Consider the following 14,381-nt stretch of genomic DNA (forward strand, 5'->3'; position numbering starts at 1 on the left):
CTGTCAATACACACTTTACCCGCTGTGTGGTCAAATGTCGGTGGACATAACCATCCTGGTTTAGGCCCAGACAATGATATTTTAAACAATAGTGTTGACCCATCCCCTCAGACAAAGACAAGCCTATAAATAAAGGGTTGTTGAGTGTTTCAGAAAACACCGGGTGTGGCTTAGATTTCTGTCCAGTGTCAATGCGCTCAACTCTGTTCTTTATAAAGTAACCCTGACACTTTGCAAGTGAGCAGAAGGTGTCGACACTAATTTAAATCCGCAGAGGACAGTCGGGAAATGTGCAGTGCAAAGACGGCTGCTGTCATTGCATTGGCAGTAGGTGCAATGCTTGCCACACGAGCCGGAGACCCCCTGGAGTCAGAGGGCAGCGGGTACCTGATATGGAGCGAAACGAGGCTGCACGATGCTGCAGCGCGGGCTCTTCTCTGCCTCATCGCAGGGCTGTCCCCTCTCGCCATGCTCTGGCTGTACCGGCTGATCTTTTGCCCCCTGGAGCTGCTCCGGGCGCTCGATGATGTGGGCTACATCATCGAGGACGGGCGCAGCAGAGCGCAGGCTGCAAACGACGTCCGACGCAGGAGGAAGATCGGAGAGCTGCCTCCGGTCTACCCGAACGGCTGGTACCGGGTGGTGGACTCACACCTGCTGGAGAGGGGCGAGGTCAAAAATGTCTCTGTTCTAGGTATGATTAATAGATAGTCTATTGCATTCATACTTTGAATAGATAATATGCCATATTGTGTATATAATAATAATAATAATGATGATAATAATAACTTTATTCCTATAGTGCTTTTCAAAAACAAGTTACAAAGCGCTTTACATACATTTAAAACACAATGTGCAACAGTATAAAATATAATGATAAAATACAACAAAAATAAAACAGACAGTGAATCAATAAAAAGGCGGTCAACAAAAGTAAAGTCTAAAATAATTAGTTTTTAAGAGTGATTTAAAAGAAAACTGCAGGTCGTTCCATAACTGAGGGGCCCGAACAGAAAACGCCTGGCCACCTTTAGTTTTATGGTTAGTTCGGGCATGGCCAAGAACGACCTACCAGAGGATCTCAGGTTGCATGTATGCTCCTAAGGGAACAGGAGGTCTGCTATATATTTAGGCGACAGCCCCCTGCCAGTCTTACTGTTTCTAGGTTATTGGGGGATAGGAATTACCTAATTTTGACCTTTGCAAAAAATGGGAGTTTAGAGATTGGCCGGGAATGATTCAGTGTCAGGATCGAGTGTAGTGTTTTTTAAGAAAAGGCTGTACAACTGCTGTTGCCATCCTCACTACTTGATTGACATTTTTTTTGTCAAATTCTCAATTTGTTCAGGTCTGTATATATTGGCATATAACGTCAATGATCCTGATGCCCTGATACAAAATCAAGTTATTGTGTGTGGGTCCTGTTAGAGCCCGCGGTAAATTAAAAGTATCAACTAGCTTTAAGAAGGCTTTGGTTAAGGCATTGTCAGGACAGCAGACATGGATGTTAAACTCACCTAAAATCAGGGTAGTTTGGTATTTTGGCACGATGATGGAAAGCAGCTCATCAAATTAATTAATAAAACCAGATGATTTTGGCGGTCTGTAGACTAAAATACACAAAGTTTCAATAGGATCTCTTAGGAGAAAACACAGGTACTCAAACAATGAGAATATGCCCAGGTCAATCACTGAGCATTTGAAGCAGTTTTTGTAGAACACTGCCACACCGCCTCCCCTGACTGAGTCTCTGGGCTTGTTTAAAAAATGAGAAGCCAGGAGGTGATGTTTCTACCTACTCTATGTGACAGTATCATCTATGGCCAAACATAAAAAGGTCAATGTTGTTAGAGGTAATAAGATCATTCAAAATAAAAAGTTTTGTTCACTAATGACCGTACATTAAGGAAGCTGAAATTAACTGGCATAGGAAGGGAGGTAGATGCTGAATGTGATTGACACTGAATAGGAATCAGAACCTTAAAATTGTTGGATCTAAGGGATGGAGGGTTTATTTGTACATGCTTGAATTGCAAGTAAAAGTTTGGTAAATGAGGCCAGCAGTTGGTAAAAGGCCCCCAAGTAGATAAATTAAAGTACGATGTCTGAACTATAAAGACAGGGTAGGTAAGGTGATCACCAGGTGATGCTGGAGATGCAGAACCAGACTTTATTATCCTGCACCTGACCACGAGAGTCTTTTTCACCACTGTTTAAAATATAAAGTTTGAAATGCTGCCTCTCCTGGTTTATTTGAACTTTGGATCAAAGGTAAAAGCTAATCAGAAATGTGTTGTAGTCCTAATAGGGACACATTTCTTCCGGTCTTCTGTGGACAAGAGTTCTCTCATTTATTGGGTTGCTGCAAAGGTTTAACTCAGATTTCATGATGACACCAAGATTTTATACTCAGATGTTATTGGAGGTTGTAGCCACAAGTGTCCTTAAACAAGATGAGGATCCCCAGGTTGGATTAATTGACCAGGGGTTTACTCCATTTTGGGTTTACAATGTATTTATTAGACATTATTATTAATAATGGATATATCATCAATATTGGGCTGCAACTAATAATCTTTTTCACTACCGAAGAATCTGTTAGTTATTTACTCAATTAATGAACTAATTGTTTGGTCTTTAAAGTGTCCGAAAATGGTGAAAATAGTTCACTAGTGTTTCTTAAGGTGCCCGAGATAAAGCCTGAAAAGCCTTTAGTTATCAGAGAATTTACATTTTTCTTAATTAAAACATGACTGATTAATCAATTGTCAAAATAGTAGGCACTGATTTAATTTTTATCATGTAAGTGGTTGATTAATCAACTAATTGTTGCAGCTCTATGTGAATATGTAATCAAACCTTCACTTTTAAAAAGCTGGTAAAATCATTGTTACTTAAGAATTTACAATTTGATAAATAAACAGAACTCAAAATTGTTACAAATACATTTTTGTCATTTCACTTATCATTTTTTTTAATCTTTAGATTACTCATATGTTTTGGATGCATGGGGAACTTACATCAACAGTGGAGATCAGAAGGGGTTCAGCAAGAAATGTTTGAACCAGGGCCCCCCGTGGGAGGTTAATCCAGCCATGTCCTTCAGGGTTACTCAGGGTTACCTTCTCTCAATAATCAAGAGCTGAATTTCCAAAAGGTAGTCATGTAGATGTGGAATATGTCACACAAATCAGTTACCAAAGCTCAATAACATTCAACATAATCAAAATATTAAGGAAACTATGTCTTACTAAAAGCTTTCATCAAATAAAGAATAAACAGCACATTTGTAGTTCTTTAGGTTTTATTGGCCACTGCTGTCCTCTCCACAACCCCAATGTTGGCCAGCTCAACAGGGCTTTGTTGCCACGATAGAAGAGACAAGCTTATATTACAAAGTTGTATTGGTATTCAGAGTATAAATATACATTTCAAACACAATGGCCAAGTCTTTGTTAGGGTAGTTAACGCGTTAGGGTGCTTAGTAACTTTAGTGACAGCTTTCTTTTGGAACAAAAGCTCAAACACAAGCTTTGACCTGCGTGTTTGAATTTCAAGGTGTCATTGAGGCAGACGTAATGGTTACTTTTACATATAGAATCAACACATAGAGGCAAAGAGGTTATTTACTTGATCAGTTTTTGTGCCAATAATTTTCTTATTTATTCTTTTAACCAACTTGTATTTGTGTCAATAAAATACAAATACACAGTATTATAATTTCAGAGGAATCATCTTCTGATTGTTTATAGCCTTTTGCTGTTCCTAATAACAGAATAAATTGGTTATTTGCAGCAAAATCTTCATTTGAAAACATGAAGTTTAACCTTCCTCAGTCAATTTTTTGCTAATGTTGATCATATTATATCATGAAGATCTGTCTCTAATATCAATTCTGATGTATGAGCATGAGCTGACTGCTTTGATTCAGTGTTTACTGTAAATGGAGAGGTTTCTCTAGGATCAATAATGACAACCTCATCACTGACAGCTTAGACGCTTTCCCTGTGTCACATATACTGTATGTGTCCGTGCTGTAGCAGCCCAAAGTTTAAATGTATTTCATGCTGTGATTTATCGCTAATTTAATCAAATATGTGTTTCGCATTTTTAATTTGTTTCCTGGGTCTTGATATGCCGTGGCACTGTTTGATCTCTTCAGAGAGTTTCTTTGAGTTTGAGTTGAAAAAGGTTTCAAAGAGCGTGCAGAGCTTTCATCTGTCACATCGCATGCCGTAAATCCACCAACAAACAGCATATGAAAGGTTTCATACCTGACAAAGATCCTGAGTGAGACTGATTCAGTGCATAGTTGGAACTAATTGTCATCTTTAGCACCAATTGGATCTATAAGCTATTCCTTCAATTGGCTGATTGAATTTTTAAGATATGAAAATAAGATCAGAGAATATATCAACAAAAGTTTCCATAGCCCGGAGGGATGTCTTCAGATTACTTGTTTTGTGTGAACAACAGTCCAAAATCCAAATATTAAAAAAAAAAAAGCATCAAATCTACTCATCTCACAGTAAATCTTTTGGTATTTTTCCTTGATAAATAACTGGTACTGCAAACAATCTGAACTGTGTTTCATTTTCTAATGACTAATTCATTCATCAGATCATTTTTGACGAAACAATTCCAACTCACGGGCCTCTTACTAGCTTTTTTCAGAGCTTTCAGTTGGGTTTTAGAGTAACTTGAAGTGGTACAGTAACAGCTACTGAGCTCGTATCAACATCTCCATGACAACGGATCAAAGCCAATTGAAGAATGTGTGAATATTTGCGACCATTTCCACAGTCAAGAATTACTGTAAGACTGTGTAACATTTTAAATGATTGAAGTTAACTGAAGTTCTCGATCACACGTTGGTTGACCGTACTTTGGATATCTTACTGTGAGCGCCAGTGTGGCAGCTTTGTAGAACTCCTACACACTACAAGTGTGATGCAGAGCCCTGGTTGCCAATATGGGAACGAGTGATTGCCAGAGAACCACCAGGGCGTGTTGGCATGCTGGAAAACACTATTTAGAGTGCAGAATGTTTTCCTAGAAAAAAAAACATGCATACTTCGATGTCCATGATGCTCAGTATGTACAGTAGATACATTTTGTTTTACTTCTGTGTTTCTCCCTGCAGTCCCTGAAATAATTATGCTGACCCAAATGTAGACCTTGGTGTCTGTGCAGGATCTGCATCCTGCTGTAATCTGCTGCTGCAGTGTCACCCTCCTAACTTTTCTCTGCTATCATCCGTTTACATCATATATAAAGTTTCACCTCGTGCGTCTTTTCCCTTGCGCTCCTCTCATACGTTATGCTGTGGTTGAGTTCTGCCTCACTACAGCCTGGGGGCAGCAGTGCGGTGCTGTGTCACTCCTCATTTGGAGGAGCCTTATTTTGGATTTCTTAGAATTCTGTAGTACCCTGACTCAGCACTGGTGGAGCTTTCTCAGTGGTTACTCTAAACCACAGTTGCCCAGCTTGCACAAATCCTGATTCAATCTGAGCACTGCTGAAAGTCCATATGTGAGCTAAAAGTCAGGCCAAATGCAGGAGATATTCCAGATGTGGTGTCTGAATTCAGTGTGCACACCAGAAAGACAAACAGGGGGATACAGGTGACAAAGGCAACATAAGCATTTAAATATCTGTTTGAAGCCACTATGTGAGGGATCTGAACATTTGTGATTTTGGTGCCCCCTAGTGTTAGTATTATAAAATACATTGGGGTAGATATTGATGTGCATTGAACCCCCAACACAACATGCATAGACTCCAACAACTTTCCCTGTAAATTACCTCAATTCCTACAAACATCTAAACATGTTAAAATCGCATACAAATTCTTCCATCAGAGGCTTTAATGATTCATGAAACAATAACAAAAGTTGTTATTTATTAGTTACTCTCACAAAGACATGCGTTAGAAGAAGTGAGATTTAGCATAGTATTAATAATCTGTGGAAATATTTCACCGGTTTATTACTGGGAGGATTTGGATGTTTTTCTATCTATCATCACAGTACATTGACAAATGCACATTCAGCTTGTTTGTCAGTGTCTCGCCTCAAAATTTGCTCAATTGGGTGACAAGGAAAATGTTCTAAGAAATATGCTGCATGGGCTGCATGCTTGTTGTTCCTTCCTCTAATGTACTGCACAGTAACATTGCATTTCTCTCTGTAGCTTTGCAGCCTGGGTCACTATATACTGACTTCTAATTGTATGAAATGTAAAATGAGTCATCATTTTGTCTGTTTTTAAAATCCAGATGACCAATACGTTTTTTTTCCCACAATCTTCATTACTGGCAGCTCATTTCAGACCGTGTTTTAAAACCCTGACTCTACTTTTCATTCATGACATTCATGAAGCACTTTGAGCTTTACTTGTATGAAAGGTGGGATACATCCATCCATCCATTATCTATACCCGCTTTATCCTGAACAGGGTCACGGGGGGGGGGAGGGGGCTGGAGCCTATCCCAGCTCACATTGGGCAAAGGCAGGGTTCACCCTGGACAGATCGCCAGTCCATCACAGGGCCAGGTGGTATACAAATAAAATGTATTATTATTATTATTATTATTCTTCATCTGTCTAGGTGAGCAGTTGGCTGTGTTTCGGGGCCAGGATGGGAAGGCCTACGTGCTCGATGCCTACTGCCCTCACCTGGGTGCCAACCTGGCTGTGGGAGGACGGGTGTTGGGAAGTTGCATCGAGTGCCCATTTCACGGATGGCAGTTTCAGGGGGACGATGGCAAGTGTGTGAAAGTTCCCTATTCAGAAAAAGGTATGAAATGAAGGTCATGTCCAAGGGATGGCAATGTCATTCTACTAAAAGCACGTCACATGGAGGAAATCACTTGCTGTTATTATATGTCTCAGTGTCATGGAACCTTGACAGAAAATAATTCACAGTTTTAAACAAAAAAGGTTCCTGAAGGTGATTATTTGCTGATGAATTTGCTGGTTATATCCTCTGGGGACCAGGGATATGTTCAGTAAATGACCTAAGATATCATGTAATTTAACAAATCAATACACGAGCATTATTTGTTGGTCGTAGACAGCACTGTTAGGAGAATAAAAAAAACAACAACCAAAAAACATGTCCCTGTATACAGTACATCCTGATTAATGTGGCTATGATTCTGATTTTCATTTGTCCTTCAGTGCCAGAGTTCGCCAACGTGCGCTGCTGGCCCTGCTGCGAGGTCAACAGGCAGGTGCTGGTTTGGTTTCACTGCGATGGAGACGAACCTCAGTGGGCCGTCCCTGAGCAGCAGGAGATTACAACGGGCCAGTGGGTCTATCGGGGGAGAACTGAGCATTTCATCAACGCTCACATAGAGGTAGGTGAACGCGTGTTTGGATGTGTTTTTATGTCTGCAGAATGAAAATGATGTTGTTCGTTTGACGATGAAAAGATGTTTTGTCGTTAACATAAATGATCGGCACAGTTTAGGCAGACATCACTGAGTACACAGGAGGGAGGGAAAAGGAGCATCCCGTAACTGTTTCCTTTGAATCCTCAGAAGAGCCGCTTTCTGTGATGCACATAAACACAGAATCAAACTGGGATCACGAGGATGTGTCATGTTTCTTCCCTTTCATGTAGGAGATTCCTGAAAATGCAGCAGACTTGGCTCACCTGGCTCACCTGCACACCCCCGGCATCGTCAGCGGAGTCGATCTGCGATACACCAACAGCAAAACCTGGGAATTTTTGCGACATGACTGGAAGGTAAAGCTTTTCTGAACTAAAAAAAAATTAAACTAAATGAGACGTTCTTTTACATCTGTGCCAGTTTTACTTTGTTTTATTCTAATTAGCAAATATTAGCACGCTAACATACTGAACATCATTACCTGCTCATTTCTTATAGTGAGCTTGATGGTTTTAGTAACCAATATCTGTATGTTATCTGTGTTTCTTTCAGGCTCAATGGGAACCAGAGTCAAAGCCCAACAAGCATTGTTCTCAGATGTTGGTGAAACATGCGCTCAGTGTGTTCGGATGTCACTGGCCTCTGCTGGATGTTCATGTTGTGGCCAGACAGGTACATAGAAAGGTCAAAGGAGGAATGCTGTTTGCTCATTAATTCAAAGTTACAGACAAATGAATGATCTCATCTATAATTCTGTTAAAATTAAAAGGGATTTCACTTACTTAAATACGGCTCAGACCTGTGTTTCTTTAGATGGCTTTCAGTTTAGATAAGAAGTAAAGCCTGTCATGGCTTCTGGCTGTTTTGAAGAAACAAAGCTATAAGGAGTTATAGTCAAAACACAGCAGGTTTACTGAAACAACGTGGAGATAAAAGGACATTGACTGCATATGTTTACTTCACACCCTCCTACAGAAACGACACAGTGGGTTGATACCCAATGACTTTCCATAATGACGTACAGTATATGAGCCAAATGGTTTGTGAACGGCTATTTTGAAGCCTGGCGTCTGGCCTCTTAGTCATCACTTTCTTGTTTTTTTTGGAGCCTAAAGTACCAATATTTGGACGGTCCTTCAGACATCCCTCTCTTTGAGGCCTGACTTATTATGGGATTAGTTTTAGAAGAATCAACTGAACACTGATCAGAAGGGGGTGATTTAGACAATGACACCATGATGGCTTGTGGAAAAAATGTATTGACTTTGTATTTAATGAGAGAATTTGAATGGGATTCTGTTGGAGCCAAAGTTTTTTTTTTTTTGGAGCCAGCCCCTAGTGACGCTCAGTGGTATTGCGCTTCAAAGCACTTCCACATTGGCTTTACTTTTGAGACCGGGAGACCACGTCCATTTTTAAATCAGGTCTATCTTGTGTGTTCAGACCAAATGCGAAGCGAATGTCCTTTGGTTTGACTTTGTTGCTCCACGGGACTAATTTACTTCACATTTGGTCTGAACACGGTGTGTGACGTGAGCATTTTTAAGCGCCTTCTACAGGACCATAACATCTTCACACCTCATTTGACATTTGGAGAGTGCCAGCAACAGGTATGCTATACCTTTGTTGTCATGGTAACAACAGTAAACATGTACTTAACATTGTGAAATTGTCATAGTTAAAACCACTTGGTTAGGTTTAGGAAAAGATCATGTTTTGTGGGGGATCAACTATGTTTGTGACTGCTCCTGTCATAATTAGCACAATCACTAGAGATCACAATAACTAAATATAGTTTGCTTTACAGACTTCAACAACAGACCAATGTTGTCATTTTTGGTATGAGGATGGGCTTGATAAAACTGTTTTTTTACAAAACCAGCTGGACTAAAAATCTCCAATCATCGCCAATGTGGATCACTGGTAGCCTGATCAGTATTGCAATAGGAGAGAAATGCTGATGCAAAAACACACACTATTCTTTAGTTGGCCAACGATTGTGCAGTTTGTGCCTTTTTATCTTGCCTGGTTGAATAATTGGACCCTGAAGCCACTACTCTCATACAACCCGATACAAATGTTGCTGGCGGGGTATAGTTTCTCTAATACAGGCAGGAAAGGGCGGTCAGCAGCATTATTGGGCTCAACCATGCGTGTAACTGCATTTTCCTAAATGACTGGCAGGTCTGATCAACAAACTGTTGCTTTTTACACATGAAATATTATGTAAAAGGAGCTTAATGTTAAATGACACAAAATATATTTGATTTAACTGCTAATAAATGTAAATAATGAATCAATCCTTATTGCATAAACATACATAACAGTCTTGTCAATAACCTCAAATAATGCACACCTCTGTACATGTTTGCATCCAGTATTTCCATATATGAATAAGGAGGTTTGAATTATGACACGTCTGTATGTTTCAGGTGGGTCCAGGAGTGGTGTTCCTGCTGTTCAACCACAGTTTCTTGGGCTGCGGTGTAATCATGCATTGTGTTACTCCAGTTGAGCCTCTGCTGCAGTGTGTGTCTCACATTATCTTTTACCAGTCGAACATCCCACCTCTGGTGCCCAAATTCATCCTCAAAGCAGAATGCATTCAGGTACGATCACTGTACCAGACTGTAGTCTTCAGATGTTCGCATACTGTTTGTGCTGCCACTCCACTGTTATACTGTGCTATCTGAATAAATAAGTAAATTGTCTTTTAGCTTATTGTTCACTTGGTTATAGCAGCAGCAGGCTGTTGTGAGGTGGGATCCAAATGTTCTGAGACTGTTGCTGTTGTGCCTGCACAGATTGCAGCACAGTAATGTGCACGGGGAAGCAGTGACTTACACGAGCAAGTATTCCAAGTTACGTTGCTTGATCAACATCGGTACCCGTGTTAAACCTATTTTTGTGAGGAGTGGTCTGGTTGTGTCTCCAGTTTCTCCATGAACTTGAGCAGAGATCAAGATACAATTTTGACTTGCGACAAGACAATCGTCGCTCCCAGACTCCCCTACTGACTAGTTTTGGCGCCCTGCAACTTCTTTATGCTTCCAAATATGTTACACAAAAGTTTTAGGTCCATGGTGACATCGCAATTAAGTCAGTGGCCACAAAAACTAGGTTACACAGGTTCTGGTGTTGATAAATCGATGTAACTCGGAGTACTTACCCACAGAAGTTATTTCTTTGTCCTGGTTCATGCACACTCATGCGCAACAGGAGCAGTCATGGAACTTTTTGATTGCACCTTGTATACGTTTTTTTTTGGGTGTAGACATCACAACTATTATCGTTAATGTTAATAATTTATTATTGCTCTGATATGGAGAGTTCACAGAGTGCATTTGACTCCCACTCTGCCTTTGGTTTAATTCTGCTTCCACGTTGTCAACAGAAGTGACACCACACAGTCACAGAAGAGGTGTCAATAGTCCTCATTAAACTTGATAATTAGCTGAGTGGTGAAGAAACACAGTCACTGTTGTTTTAACAGACAGGAAAACGTATAATTTGGCTCAAAATGTAAACTACAGTTTAATGCCCCAGAGTGGGTGCCCACTAAAACTACCTGAGAAATTCAACCATAATAAGTGTATTAGTTTTTAAAGATAAAGTTGATGAAACACGAAGACACAAGATAGAGGCTTTCCATCTTCAAAGAATGTATTCTTTATTTAATTATTTTGTCTTTGTGTTTCTCCATGTTGTACTGACACCAGAGAAAACTCATTTTAGAAGACCGTTCGAGACAGGCAGTTTGTACTAAAATGCCAAATCTCAGCAGCTGGAGTTACTGTACAGTGACATTTAATCAACAACACTTCACAGTAAAATCCCTGCTGAGAAATTATAATAATTGAATGCAGTGAGACAGCAGTACGGTTATTATTATTTAATTTTTGGTCCTACTTAAGTGAAAATCTTGTCTTGCTTGATTATCAAATGCTCCGAGGAAGTAAATTAGGTTAGTGGATGAGTGGAGAAGTATGAAAATACACATTTCCTATGAGGTGAATCACGTTTCTCAATATAAATCAATATTCTGGGCTTTTTGAGGCTCATTTACAATCCTGTCCAGTGACCCTCTGCTGTTTTTTTTTTAAATTTTTGTGTCCAGTTTGAGCGCGACGTGATGATCTGGAACAATAAGAAGTATGTCTCCAAGCCTCTCCTGGTGAAGGAGGATTCAGCCATCCAGAAGCACCGGCGCTGGTTCAGTCAGTTTTACAGCGAGAACAGCCCACGGCTGCAGTACCAGCGCAACACTTTGGACTTCTGACCTTCCTGAACTGCTGGTAGAGGGCTCAGCAGAGAATACGTCAGGTCAGGGTGGACATTAATCAGACGACTCAGAGAAAGGTGTCCACCATTGATTTTATTCTGTCACGTGTAATAAATTACAGGGGGGAAGGAGGCCTGAATTCACCTTCCTGTGAAGGGGCAATGCATTCTTTTAAAGCCTGAGCTCTTCCTTATTAAACTGTGTAAACTTCCTTTCATTAAAGAGGATGCTATGAATTTAAAGTCTCATATAGCCAAGTGGCTGAAGGAGACTCTTCTCTGAAATACAAACATAGTTTTTTTTTTTGTTCAAGGAGCTTATTACAACCCACAGTTCAATTTAAAGTTAAGAGACCTCTCGCAGTCACATAAATAATGATAATCCGGTGTCATGAAGAAGTGACGTAGTTCAAATTACATCTATATTATGTACGTTTTTCATTGTTAGCAGGAGGCGTGTTGGGTGGATACTTCAACACAGCAGCAGACTTCCTGGATACCGCTGTTCACTTTGTGTTCCAAAATACAAGTAGGTACAGTTTTTTAAAGCCTTGTTTACTGTTGCTATGACGGTGGAGGTTGCATAACTTAAAGGAAGTAGTAACTTCAATGCACGACACGGTGCCATAATTTAAATTTAAGCCATTATCTTTCCCGAGCCCAAGTGGATTTTGTGCCTAAATGGGGCGCTAATTTATGGAACACTCCTTTGGGTCATATTTGAGGGTCGGAACAAAACAAAATAAACATGGTCGTATGGGTTGGAGGACTCGTTGGCCTGAAGTATTGACTGAGTGAATTCAACTCATAAATATGAAATTCTGATGAACCAAGCAAAACAAGCAATACTGAGACCCCCATACTTTCTTTATTATAACTTTAACAAGACCACTAAATTGTCAAAACCTTTTTCCTCTGCACTGTTATAATTACATATATACCTCTATTTTTCTCAAACACTAAGCCTTGTGATTGAGTTCCTTTTTCAGCTGATGTGTGTTCCTTAAATCTTGAATGTGTAATCACCTGAATTTGTAATCACCTCCGCCTGTGCCTCAGCCGCAGGTGTGTTTGGTTTTTGTTCGCTATCTCAGATTACTCATCAGTCCGCTGCAGCAGTGACATCTTATAGGAGCACTCCACCATTTGTTGCCTGATCTCTCAGACTTATAGTATTACATAGGACTGACAAGACTTTTAGTAAGTGCCATTAAACTGCTGAGTGCATGTATTGCATGCAGCTCTGAATGACACTTTTAACTAACATGCAGTCATATGATCTGTTGTTCATATACAGTACAAATATATACTGTATATAAATGTTCAACTATTCCGCTAACACACGCTTGATAATACGTCAGTTAAATAATAATATGTCAGTTAAATAATAATATGTCAGTTAAAGTGGAAACAAATAATGGAGTGATCCTTTGAATGTGATTAGATAATGATTGTGAAATTATAATACACAGATCCAAATTGAATATTATGTAAAGAAAATGTCCCTACACTTCAATTGAACTGAATAAGACACTGGCTGTTTTCACACCTGAAAGTCTGAACCAAGTTTCATGTTTTTGTTGTACACATTGTTTACATTTGAGCCATTAGTTTGGAGGCCCGCTGAAGAGCTTCACATGACATACCAACATCCTGCCATCATCACGTATGGGCGTCTCTCTGTACCTGTCATTGATTAGTGTGTAGATGGGTGTGCGTCGGATATCGGCATGTGGTCAATTCAGCTGGTATAATTTTCTTTTTGAATGGAAAAAAATGACCGACTAGATTAATTTGAATTGGGACTATATTACTATTGTCATGGCATTACCGTCAGCCTTATTTTTCTCTCTGAAAATAAGTTATTATTTCAAGTTGGCTTTTGATTTCTTTATCAGACCAAATTACAATGAAATAATCCTCTCCCCATGTGCAACCATGGTGCATTTTTACTTCTCTTTCTGTTCATTTGCTTCTTCTGTTGTTAAATGGGTGACGATTCCCTCAACTCAATTTCCTGTAATTTGTCTGTCAGTATGATCCATTGAAATAGTGCTTTCACACTGCAAACAAACCAAACCAAGGTTCTCTTTGATGTAGACCAAGTCCACCTCATTTAGTGGGACTGAATTCTGGTCCTCTAATCTGGACCGTGATCCGAGGCGCCTGCTATTTTGCTTTGGACCAAACAGAAAAGTCCGATCAAACAAGGTAGATGTGAAAGCACCCAGAGGCTCTAATAAAGATGGCCATTATTGCAAGTATGGGAAAACAATTACACTTCTACACATCAATAGCTATATTTTTACTTTTGATTTTGTCCCCTGGAGATGGATTCATTGGAGAGGTGTCATAAATGTGTTCTTTTTACATCTTTACAACAACAACATGCATTTTAAACTTTTATTTTTGTTAACCTAGTCTGGATGCACATTGTTGACATGTTCCTGATGCAATTGTTGTTGACTACAATAATGTGAGGCTTTATTAATGCAACTGCACCTGATTGTAAACATGACAACAGTGTAAAGGCGAGGATGTTCAGCTGTCCGTGGTGATGGACCTGTTTATATTTTAATTTCCGTTATGGTCAGATGGTCCCAGAAAAGAGATTACATTTCAAAACAAACAGCAATGTTAAAATGCACAATACCTCCTCCAAATACCACGAGCTGCTCTCTGCTTCTTCTCAATATTGAAATGT

At 39.7% G+C, this 14,381-nt stretch overlaps 1 protein-coding gene across 1 annotated transcript; it reads left to right on the top strand.

The window, feature by feature from the left end:
* Positions 1–253: 253 nt before the first annotated feature.
* On the top strand, positions 254–12,933 carry LOC138624870 (cholesterol 7-desaturase nvd). The gene is made up of 7 exons (XM_069705440.1): positions 254–694; positions 6,610–6,798; positions 7,182–7,360; positions 7,627–7,752; positions 7,949–8,068; positions 9,829–10,005; positions 11,514–12,933. Exons 1-7 carry the CDS (start codon positions 289–291, stop codon positions 11,673–11,675), a joined length of 1,359 nt encoding a protein of 452 aa, XP_069561541.1. The 5' UTR covers positions 254–288; the 3' UTR covers positions 11,676–12,933.
* The last annotated feature ends 1,448 nt before the right edge of the window (positions 12,934–14,381 follow it).

Source organism: Brachyistius frenatus, unplaced genomic scaffold, assembly GCF_029030835.1.
Source record: "Brachyistius frenatus isolate BFR_SWC_R1_liver_20210118 unplaced genomic scaffold, ASM2903083v1 Contig_3, whole genome shotgun sequence".
Taxonomy (NCBI): domain Eukaryota; kingdom Metazoa; phylum Chordata; class Actinopteri; family Embiotocidae; genus Brachyistius; species Brachyistius frenatus.

Excerpts from the sequence above, each read along its gene's own strand:
- LOC138624870 (XM_069705440.1), top strand. The coding sequence starts at position 289 with ATGTGCAGTGCAAAGACGGCTGCTGTCATTGCATTGGCAGTAGGTGCA. Across the intron at positions 695-6,609 it reads CAAAAATGTCTCTGTTCTAG|GTGAGCAGTTGGCTGTGTTT; the intron begins GTATGATTAATA and ends TCATCTGTCTAG. Across the intron at positions 7,753-7,948 it reads TTTTGCGACATGACTGGAAG|GCTCAATGGGAACCAGAGTC; the intron begins GTAAAGCTTTTC and ends TGTTTCTTTCAG.